The 12,234-nt window shown below is 36.9% G+C and overlaps 1 protein-coding gene across 19 annotated transcripts in view; it reads right to left on the bottom strand.

Annotated features, from left to right (window-relative positions):
- The window catches only part of SLMAP (sarcolemma associated protein), a 177,170-nt gene that overhangs the window by 59,971 nt on the left and 104,965 nt on the right, over positions 1-12,234 (bottom strand). For 7 of the 19 annotated variants that reach the window (XM_031663263.1, XM_031663258.1, XM_031663265.1 and 4 more), the window contains exons 8-10: positions 11,132-11,272; positions 9,562-9,699; positions 6,571-6,739 (exon numbers count right to left, since the gene is read on the bottom strand). In XM_031663263.1, coding sequence (XP_031519123.1) covers positions 6,571-6,739; positions 9,562-9,699; positions 11,132-11,272 — 448 coding nt within the window. Of the gene's footprint in view, positions 1-5,893; positions 5,945-6,426; positions 6,478-6,570; positions 6,740-9,561; positions 9,700-11,131; positions 11,273-12,234 lie in introns of all 19 variants that reach the window. The other 12 variants (XM_031663256.1, XM_031663250.1, XM_031663255.1 and 9 more) reach the window with 3 other exon arrangements.

The raw sequence follows: 12,234 nt of genomic DNA on the forward strand, positions 1-12,234 counted from the left end.
TGAATGGTTAGCTTTTAAAGGTGTAGTTTTTATCCAAAGAGGTCAAGAAAATCACATAAATATATTGTTTTAAAATGATTCTTCCACTTTAAAGGTTCTTCTATCTTTTGTCTACTAGAGCTCAACAAATACCCTTAAATAATTTATTTGTCATTATTGAAATAATTTTCAAGTGATTGTTCCATAATACTCCCTCTTCAAAGTTATTCATCTTAGTTAAGAGGCAAAAGGTAAATACTTTAAGAATATCATAAAGTAATACCATAAAATTTTTAAGAAACTGATGTAATGTTTTAAGTTTTACATATTCATTTCATAATCTTCCCCTTTGAGTCACTTAATCTGTACCTCATACAGTATTAAAACATTAAATTGTTTATCTCTGCCCAAATGATCAAAATCAGTGCCTATTCATTTCAAAGTAAGAGCTTGGTAAATGGTTTTGCTCAAGTCAAACAGAATGTATTTTTCATTTAAAAAAATGGATGGAGACAATAAAAACCTAACATTAGTGGTTAAATAAAAGTTCCACTCCTTTTCTTACAATAATCTTTATTGTGATTTAAAGAGTTACTTCTGAATCTGGATAATGTCCTTTAACACGTATTTATATCTTTCAAAACTACCAAATCGATTTTGGAAGTTAAAGTGTTAAAAACATATTCTGACATAATGACTACTTGGAAAGTGTGAAAGCATTAGAATCTGTCAAAGGGGACACATGAGTTGGCACCACTCTCCCTATAAAAGCCTCCTTCCCCTTTCCTCCACCTCAAGCCACGTTACTCTTCGATCGTCTCAACTTTGCATGACAGGCAGATACCACCTACTCCGATCATGCCTTATCTCTCTTTATATCCTTCCTGTTAGCTATCTTCTCTAATTCTATACTAAAATCTATCATTATGCTTTAGTAAGTTACAAGGTGTGCAGAGCCTCCCATCTATCATCACAATCAGTGTAAGACAAAAACATGTAGGGAAAAGGTTGATAAAACTTGTGCTTCGGAGAGACCAATGCATTACATACCTAGAATACTAGATAGAGATACAATATAGCCTCAAAAATAAAAAATACTAACTGCAACATAAATTTTAAATTTAAAAAAAAATCTAATAAATAAGAATTTGACAACTGGAGCCAGAAAAAGCAAAACAGGAGCCCTCAGTATAATAGTAATTGCCAAGATAGAAAGTTGTTTTTCATAAATCCTATTTTAGATACGGTAACACTTTCAAAACTCAAACTATATCACCATGTTATATACATAAACTCATTTGGAACGAAATTTTAACTTAGCTAAAGGACTTTACAAAACATATTTGAAACATATTTCAGACTAATATCAAAGGACTTAAGATGACATTTATTAAAGAGGGACATCCCACTATTACTTACAAAGCTAACAATCACACTTTGAACTCTACATTAAAGTATTTACTAAACTGGTTTAGATAAAATCCAAGATTAATATAAAAAGATACAAAACAACTCTAATTAAAATACATTTTATTTATATATATGAGTATCCTATGGATTTTTATTTATATACCTATGCTATCCAATACAATAGCCATTAGCTACTGTAGTTACTGAACCCTTCATAAGTGGCTAGCTCTAATTGAGATGTCCTAAGCATAAAACAAATGTACAATGATTTCAATGAATTAGTAAGAAAATTGTAATATGAAATATTTCATTAATAATTTATTAATCATTTTAATATTTGTTAACATTGAAATAATATTTTAGATGCTATAGGCAAAATATTTGTTTTGTTTATATATATATATTATAGAGATGGGATCTTGCTATGTTGTCTGGGATCAAGTGCAGTAGTTATTCACAGGTGTGACTGCAGAGCACTATAACCTCAAACTCATGGACTTAAGGGGTCCTCCCACCTTAGCCTCCCAAGTAACTGGGACAACAGGCATGTACCACTGCACCCAGCTTTTTATATTTTTAATGTGTGTGATGGTTAATACTGAGTGTCAACTTGAATGGATTGAAGGATACAAAGTATTAATCCTGGGTGTGTCTGTGAGGGTGTTGCCAAAGGAGATTAACATTTGAGTCAGTGGGCTGGGAAAGGCAGACCTACCCTTAATCTGGGTGAGCACAATCTAATCAGCTGCCAGTGGGGCTAGAATATAAGCAGGCAGAAAAATGTGAAAAGAGAGACTGGCCTAGCCTCCCAGCCTACATCTTTCTTCTGTGCTGGATGCTTCCTGTCCTTGAACATCAGACTCCAAGTTCTTCAGTTTTGGAACTCGGACTGGCTCTCCTTGCTCCTCAGCTTGAAGATGGCCTATGTGGGACTTTGTGATCATGTCAGTTAATACTTAATAAACTCCCCTTTATATATATAATATATATATTCCATTAGTTCTGTCCCTCTAGAGAACTCTGACTAATACAATGTGGCCGCCAGAATTTTTTTAAATTAAAAGACAGGGTCTTACTCTATTGTCCAGGCTGGAGTACAGTGGTACAATCATAGTTCATTGCAACCTTGAATTCCTGGGCTCAAGGGATCCTCCCTCCTCAGCTTCCCAACTATCTAGGACTACAGATGTGTACGATCACACTTGGCTAATTTTTAAATTTTGTGTAGAGACAGAGGTCTCACTATGTTGCCCATGCTGATCTCAAACTAATGGCCTCAAGTAGTCTTCCCTGCTTAGCCTCCCAAAGTGCTGGGATTATAGGCATATGATACCACACCTCACTAATTTAAAAAAAAAAAAAGCACGTAATCTTTTTATAGATGGGGTCTCACTATATTGCCCAGGCAGCTTTCGAGCTTTTGGGCTCAAACAATTCTCCCTCGCTGGGATTACAGGAGCAAGCTACTTTGCCCAGCAGAACATTTAAAATTATGTATATGGCTCTCATTATGTTAATTTTTTATTTTTTTGACAGGTCTCACTCTGTCACCCAGGCTGAGTACAGTGATGTGATCACGACTCACTGCAGCCTTGACCTCCCAGGATTAACTGATTCTCCCATCTAGCCTCCTGAGGAGCTGGGTCTCAGGTGCACACCACTATGCCCAGTTAATTTTTAATTTTTTTGTAGAGACGAGGTCTCACTATGTTGCTCAAGCTGGCCTTGAACTCCTGGACACAAGCAATTCTTCCACTTTGGCCTCCCAAAGTGCTGGGATTATAGGTGTGATCCACCACACCCAGCCTTATGTTTATTTCGGACAACACTGTCCTTTACTCTCTAAGATATATTCAGATTATGCTTATTAGATAAGACACACAAAAAATTTACAGTACAAAACCTGTGCTTTTAGTAGCTACATTATATTAAATTTTTAAAATGGGATTCACTGAAAGTATTATTAATTTTAACATTTTCAGATATTTAAAAATATTATCTTACAACTATACTTGGCTCTCTATTATTTAAAGAGTAATTTAGTTAAAATTATATAATACGGTTATGGACACTGGTAATACTGGGATACTTGATAATTGGTTCATTATTATATTACAAGTGATTCAGAATGGAATTAAGTGCCATCTTATTCCAAAGTCCACTCTTACCTAAGTTTTGGTGCATATCCAGAAATTTATCACTTGGTTTCTTTTAAAATATTCTATTAGTCACTATCATACCACTCAGTATATCACCACCAAAAAAGCAAGCACACAAATAAGGAAAAAATAATTATAGTAAGGAGTTACCTTTAAGTATCTAAAATATTTATTCTTAAAATCAAGGAGTCTTTAACAATTATATTAATACAATATGAAAGCAGTCTACTATTATTTTCATCTGAATCAATTGGAACTATAAAAAAATGAAGCAGTAATTTGACAACTCTCTAAATAGTATAAAGATGGCTCCATGTACATAAATGATTCTCTTAATTGAAGGAATGAATAGCAGTTTCCCAGCTTGGGTTAATACTAACATTATTAATATATATAAGAGGGTGATGACTGATTGACTGCTTTTTTTTTTTCTTTTTTTTCTTTTTGAGACAGGAGTCTCACTCTGTTGCCCAGGTTGGAGTGTAGTAGCACAATCTGGGCTCATTGCAACCTCTGCCTCCCAGGTTCAAGCGATTCTCCTGCCTCAGCCTCCTGAGTAGCTGGGATTACAGTAGCATGCCACCACGCCCAGCTAATTTTTCTATTTTTTTGTAGAGACAGGGTTTCACCAAGTTTTCCAGACCCTGGTGGTCTTGAACTCCTGACCTCAAGTGATCCACCCGCCTTGGCCTCCTAAAGTGCTGGGATTATAGGTGTAAGTCACTGTGCCAGACATGATTTTGCTTTTTTGAGACAGGGTCTCACTCCCATTGCCTGCAGTGGCGTGATCTCAGCTCACTGCAGCCTTGACCTCCTGGGCGCAAGTGATCCTCCCACCTCAGCCTCCTGAGTAGCTGGGATTACAGGCGTGTGGCCACCATGCATAGCTAATTTTTGTATTTTTTGCAGAGACAAAATTTCACCATGATGCCCAGGCTGGTCTGAAACTCCTGAGCTCAAGCAATCTGCTTAATCCCAATGAATATAAACTACACCTTTAAAAATTCTCAAATTTAAATTCAATCAAATTGGAATTTTAAAAAGTCCATGCATTTTACAAAACATACATAAAATAGTCAAACTGCAATGATTAATGAACATTTTTCTTGAGAGTTTCAAAATTCATTACATATGCAATATAAAGTTTTGACCTTGCAGCTAACATATACATAGTTACCTGAGCCTATACTGCCAGTTCTTGATTAAAAACTGACCAAACAAAACCAAACCAAAGCAGAACCAAAAAACCCACCTCCTAACTCTACCAGTTTGATTGCTGCCCAAGAACTATTATGATATCCCCTGATACATGGAGGAAAAAATATTTTTTCTTTTCTTTTCTTTCTTTCTTTTTTAAAAAAAGGACAAGGTCTCACTCTGCCACCCAGGCTGGAGTGCAGTGGCACAATTATGGCTCATGGCAGCCTCAACCTCCTGGGCTCAGCTGACCCTCCCACCTCAGCCTCCCGGGTAGTTGGGACTACAGGTGCACACCACAATGCCTGGCTAAGGAAAACATATTTAATAACTTCTGTGTATCAACCCTGATATCTTCCACTAACTTCTGTAGAAAACTGAGATGAAAGGCACATAGGCTGGTAAACACAGAAAAGAGTTTTATTTCTACTGTACTCCAAGCACCTAGCGCAGGGTCTGGCACACAGTTGGTGCTCAATTAATGTTAGATGGAAGGGGAGAGAAGGAGGATGACTAGGGATCTTCAAGACTGAAGGATAATAGAGGCCACTGGGTAAAAAGTACCCCATGTAGTGACAGGAAAACCAATAGTGGTTTTATGTTTTTGGCAAGAGAGAACCCACGCTGTTCAGAAAGAAGGGTCACAGAACCAATAATTAATAAAAGATTTTTCTGATGGCAGAAAAAACTGACCTTGTTCTCTCTGATCAATGAAACAGATGGGATAAACAAAGTATTTTCTATGGCATGTCCAAGGGCTCAATAAGCTGTTAAATAAACTCAAACGTTTTAAATGGGGGTCAAGTATCCCTGAAAGCAGAACTTGATGAAATAAAGTGGTAGTACACCTCTTTGAAAAACAGAGTGGGGGAAAAAGAGCTATATTATATATCGCTAAAGTTGAACTTTATCATTTTCTTATTGGAGTAATTGAAATTTCCATATAACAAGGGATATCTAAGAATTGATCACAGCATCAACGCTTACAAAATAAAGGAAAGCTTGATTTTTAAATGATGGGGTTCAATGATCCATGAGAGCATGCTTTTCATTCCAAATACTTAAAACCCTGAACTCTTTATCCTGCTTAAAGACTAAAATGATATCATTATATATATATATATATATATTTAAGTTTTTTACACTACCTTTTTCTGTGCTCCCATTTATTTTAGGTAAGAAGTCATCAACTTGTATCCCTAGGATTAAGACAGTATATCATTGCCTGATCAAAGAAAGTATTACTTTAAATATGGTCTCAAGTGTAACCATGGCATTCTGTATTCCTAAGATTAAGATTGTATAGAACATGTTAAATTTATTTTTACTAGAAGGGTTCAATTTGCTACTTTCTATTAATTCTGAGAAAAGACTACAACTGCTTAGTGGCCTTCCAATGAACCTTAAAAGAAAAGGGATCCTGCTGTTCATGTACTTTTCTTATTTAAATATCCCTGGGTAGAAGATCTCAGACGCAGAAATTTCACTCATCTCAAGGAAAACAATGGTGCCCACTGGTGGCAATCAAGCATATTTTTAAAGAAAATTTCCTAAAAGAGTATAGATACTTTATAACTAATACATAAAACATCCCTTAAAATACTCAATGTGAGACAGTAAACAAGGTCAAAAGTTTAAGGATAAAATTCAGGTTTAAGTAAGAAATTTGGATGACACCTACCTAAGCTGCTGCATTCTTTAAGAGCTTTCTCCTGAAGATGTTCTAACCGTACTGTAAATATAAGTCCAAAAAAAAAAAAAAAAATTTTCACAGATAAAAAGAAAAAAAATAAAATAAAATCGATTTCTGGATTAGCTAACTTACCTTGTAAAGCTGTTAGCCTTTCATTGGTGAAATCATTATCAGCTTGCAAAGCTTCTATTTTTGCCTGGAGCTCCTGTTCTTTTTCTTCCATTTCATCTATTTTATGTTGTAATTCTTTTTTCTCAGCCTGTCCTTTCTGTTGGATTTCCTCTTGTTTTCCCTCTGCTACCTAGAGAAATAAGAAAATTCAGTTATTTAACAAACCTAACTTTGTTTTAAGAGCCCTAAGCCAGGAATGCCTTTATTCACTTAAACTTCTAAGAGAAGTGTTCAATATTACAGAACATTATATGTAAACCTGACATTTCTTTCTTTCTTTTTTTTGAGACGGAGTTTCATTCTTGTTGCCAGGCAACTTCCGCCTCCCAGGTTCAAGTGATTCTCCTTCTTCAGCCTCCCAAGTAGCTGAGATTACAGGCATGCGCCACCACACCCAGCTAATTTTGTATTTGTAGTAGAAACGGGGTTTCTCCATGTTGATCAGGCTGGTCTCGAACTCCTGACCTCAGGTGATCAGCCCACTTTGGCCTCCCAAAGTGCTGGGATTATAGGCATGAGCCACTGTGCCCGGCTAACCTGACATTTCTAAACCAGTAAAGATGATAAAGACAAAGGCTTGATGTCAAAAATTATTTGCATTGGGTTACTCCTCCATAACACCCAGGAGAGAGAAACTTGGAGGAAGCAAGTAGGCTCAGTACACACAGAGGTAAAGGGTCAATGTGGAAAAAAAAAAAATCATATTTTTAAAGACGAAAGTAAGATTTTTCCCCAAAATTACTATTATTTCAGTTTTTAAGTTCTATAATGTTAACATTCTGAAATTTTAAACAAAATTGTTCAGTAAAGAGATGACAGTACAATCACTATTCAAAAAGACCTCTGCCTATAGTTTGGATGTTTGTCCTCCAAGCCTCAACATTAAAATTTGATCCTCAATGTTGGAGATGGGGTCTAATGAGAGGTGTTTGGGTTATGGGAGCAGATCCCTCATGAATGGCTTGATGCTGTCCTCATGGTAATGAGTGAATTCTCACTCTATTAGTCCCATGAGAGCTGGTTGTTAAAAAAGAGCCTGGCACCTCTCCCAGACTCTCTCTCTTGCTTCCTCTCTCACCATGGCACACGTGCCAGCTCCACTTTGCCTTCTGCCATGAGTGGAAGCAGCCTGAAGCTTCAACCTGCAGAACTGTGACCCAAATAAACCTCTTATCTTTATAAATTACCCAGTCTCAGCTATTCCTTTATGGCAACACAAATGGACGACGACAATCTCCTTTTAACAAGACCAACCTTGAAAACTATCATAGGTTAACCAAAGGAGGTATGCTCTGGTCTTCTCTAACAAACACATATCTTCTAGGCACTCAATCCATGGTTTGAATTAAATCAAGATAGATCTTCACAAACAGTTATAAGATTTTTTTTCTCAGTTATAAGATTCTAAAGGACCAACTAGACATTACTCTATCATTACCCTATGATCTGATCTGTCCCTATTCTAAATGTCTCATAGGCATCTAAAGCAGAGTTAACAGCATCCCTGAAAGCTAAAAGGGAACAGATCATTCCCAGATTCTCTCTGGGCTTGTTCCAGCACAGCACTAAATAGCTGGGCCGTGCCTTTTAGATGGCCTAATGATACGCAGTTTTAGGTTGTTTTTTTTTTTTTTTTTTTTTTTTTTTTTTTTTTTTTTTTTTTTTTTTGTTTTTTTTTTTTTTTTTTTTTTTTTTTTTTTTTTTTTTTTTTTTTTTTGAGACGGAGTCTTGCTCTGTGCCCCAGGCTGGAGTGCAGTGGCGCGATCTCGGCTCACTGCAAGCTCCGCTCCCCCGGGTTCACGCCATTCTCCTGCCTCAGCCTCCCAAGTAGCTGGGACTACAGGCGCCCACCACCTCGCCCGGCTAATTTTCTTGTATTTTTAGTAGAGACGGGGTTTCACCGTGTTAGCCAGGATGGTCTCGATCTCCTGACCTCGTGATCCGCCCGTCTCGGCCTCCCAAAGTGCTGGGATTACAGGCTTGAGCCACCGCGCCCGGCAGTTTTAGGTTTTAAAACATCTGAATATCATGGGGTTTGCCGATTCTCATCTACTTCCTGTTACATATTTTAAAAATGTCTATTGTGAAGCACTGACTACATATTCATCCAGAGGAACTATGTCAGCATTTACAGGCTTTCAATTATCTATAGTAATGGAGGTTGGGCTAAATGGAATACAGACACCTTCTTTTCACTATAAATTTCAACTGTTATCAAATTTTTACATCAATAACTATTCAGCAATACCTAAAATCTTTTATAGAACTCTTATTTAATATGTAGTACCACCTACATCCTGCTTTCATACTTTCAGCATAATTTAACACATTCAAGGAGACTATGCAAATCAATTCAAAATAGCTATCTATACCAACGGTTTTCAAACTTTTTTTTTTTTTTTTTGTGAGACGAAGTCTTGCTCTGTTGCCAGGCTGGAATGCAGTGGTGCAATCTCAGCTCACTGAAACCTCTGCTTCCTGGGTTCAAGTGATTCTCCTGCCTTAGACTCCCAAGGAGCTGGGAATACGGGCGCATGCCCAGCTAATTTTTGCATTTTTAGTAGAGACAGGGTTTCACTATGTTGGCCAGGATGGTCTCAATCTCTTGACCTCATGATCTGCCTGCTTCCGCCTCCCAAAGTGCTGGGATTACAGGCATGAGCCACTGTACCCAGCCCAAACTGTTTTTTGTTTGTTTATTTTTCCTTTGAGATGGAGTATCGCTCTGTCGCCCAGGCTGGAGTGCAGTGACATGATCTTGGCTCGCTGCAACCTCTTCGCTGCAACCTCTGTCTCCTGTGTTCAAGCAATTCTCCCACCTCAGCCTCCCAAGAAGCTGGGATTACAGGCGACCACCACCATGCCTAGCTAAAGTAATACCTAAAACCTTAAGCTATCCAGTATGTTAGGGATTATTAGCTTAACATACCTTCAGGCAGAGTAAATACATACCTTTAATTTATCAGATAAATCTTTAATCTCATTAACTGCTCCATTATATTTATTGGCTAATTCTCTTAATTCTTCCTGAGTCCTTTCATTCATTTCTTTCAGATGGGTACATTCATCTTCAGTATTACTCAGACTTCGCTGCGATTCAAGTTTATAGGCAATTTAATTAGAATAAGTGTATATTTGTTATTTAGAATTCCTTCTAAATTAAATTTATAAAAAGTATAATTCTATGGAGTATTCTAAATCAACATCTGCCCTGGACTTTATAAAGCTGAGTTAAAGAATTTCAATTTACTTCAGGTATACACTAAAACAGAAAACGTAACTAAGAATTAACAACAACAACAAAAAAGAAAAGTAGAGGGAGAGTAGGGGCAGGAAAAGGATGCTGCCATTATATAATTACATTTTTGAAAGGCCAGTGGGTATGACTTTTAGCTGTGAAAATATTTTAGCCTATCAATCCTTGAAAGCAAGTTTAATAATATCCAGCAATTAATTTAATAAAAAATTAAAAGACAATTAGTAACTTTCTTTCTTTATATGTCAAATTAATCACACAACAGTGAATCAGGCACTATGGGATGAGGTAGCAATACAAACTATACCTGTAGTAAGGAAAGGTATGTTTACTATTTAGTTTCTGATGAGCATTTTAACTAATTCTAGTAATACATTATGTATGTGGTAATTTTGCATTGGTTCAAAGAAATGATCTATATTATGAATTAAGAGTTTTTGCCCCCAAAGCAATAAAAATTGCATTTTCATTGTTCCTTAAAGACCTAGAAAGGACCTTGGAGATGAATTCACCTTTAAACTTCCTAAATATACGACACAGCTAGTTTTCCTCTCTGGAGAGTGAATTAAAAAAGAACAAGAAGTGTAGTCTCTTGGCCTTACACTGACCACCCTCAAATAGAAGCAAAGCAAAACCAAGTGACAGGAAATCAGTTCCCCAGCACATATCATGGTCTGCTGTATGGAGGGTGAATCCTAAGCAGAATGCAAACAGTAGGATTCCCTGGTTACGTTTTTTTTTTTTTTTTTTGAGACGGAGTCTCGCGCTGTGTCACCCAGGCTGGAGTGCAGTGGCACGATCTCGGCTCACTGCAAGCTCCGCCTCCCAGGTTCAGGCCATTCTCCTGCCTCAGCCTCCGAGTAGCTGGGACTACAGGCGCCCGCCACCACGCCCGGCTAGTTTTTTGTATTTTTAGTAGAGACGGGGTTTCACCATGTTAGCCAGGATGGTCTCGATCTCCTGACCTCGTGATCCGCCCGCCTCGGCCTCCCAAAGTGCTGGGATTACAGGCTTGAGCCACCGCGCCCGGCCCCTGGTTACGTTTTTATTTCCTCAGCCATTGACTAGGGAGCATAAGTACCAAAACTCACATGGTTATGTGGAGAATTCCTGTCAATGAAAGCAGCATAACTGTTCCTTCCCACCTGACAGACAGAAAATATTTCCTAACTATATAATAATACCCATGTTTAAAGTATCCTGGAATGCTTGAGATTTTTTTAAACACTCATAATATTATTTAGTAATTTTTTTTAATTGAAATACCTCAACTTCTGAAAGTTTTCTAACCACTTCAATTTTCTCCTGAAGAACCCGCCTCAGGGACTCTTTGGCTGTTGTCTCATAGTTATGTTTATCCTCTTGTAATGCTATAAGTTCCTTTCGTAAACTATCTTCTGTTTGATTCTAGAATAAAATATATTTATAATTATAGACAAGTTATTTTTTTAAAGCATTTGTTTGAGAAAAATTAACACATTATGACATACTTTAAATTGTATATTAAGGTACCTCCAAACACAAATGATGCTGGCCCTGTATTAACTAAAGATGTACTTAAAAGTTGCATAAGTAAATTATGCCTTCATAAACATATTAATTTCCACTTCCTATGGAAAAAAAGTTATAGGCAATTGAGAATTTCTCTAAAATATACAAAATTAATTACTCTTATATTTGTCATATTTTCTGCAAATTCCCATATTTACATTTGTAGGCAAAAATAATCAATTACCTTCAAAGGCACCAAGCATTTTAAAACAATGGTTGAAACAAAAAGAATAAGCGTACCATAGGGGAAAAGCAGACTTCATGTCTGGGGCAGGAAATGTACAAAATGAGCCTGAAACATCTTGTCTGAAATGACAGCATGAAGCTATCAATCTGAAAGACATTTACACAGACCAAAGATGGGATAATTCGAGCATCAATAAGAAAAATAGGCTGGCCGCAGTGGTTCAAGCCTGTAATCCCAGTACTTTGGGAGGCCGAGATGGGAGGACTGCATGAGCTCAGGAGTTCAAGACTAGCCTGGGCAACACAGTAAGACCCTGTCTCTAAAACAAGAAAAACAACTGCACCAGATTTAAATACATCAAATGTGTTTAAATCTAAGTGAAGGGAGAAAACACTTCATGGCCAGTCTTTGGTAGATGAAAAAGAACCAATTCATTATTCTGAAATCTAATAAATAAGGGGAGAAAATCACTTATCTTGCTTTCCCCATAGAAAACATACCTCAGGGTTATTTAAATTTTTTTATTCCAATAGCTTTAGGGATACAAGCGGTTTCTGGTTACATGGATAAATTATGTAGTGTTGTTGTCTGGGGTTTTAATGCACTCATCACCTGAGTAGTGTATATTGTA

The sequence above is a fragment of the Papio anubis genome, chromosome 2, assembly GCF_008728515.1.
Source record: "Papio anubis isolate 15944 chromosome 2, Panubis1.0, whole genome shotgun sequence".
Taxonomy (NCBI): Eukaryota; Metazoa; Chordata; class Mammalia; order Primates; family Cercopithecidae; genus Papio; species Papio anubis.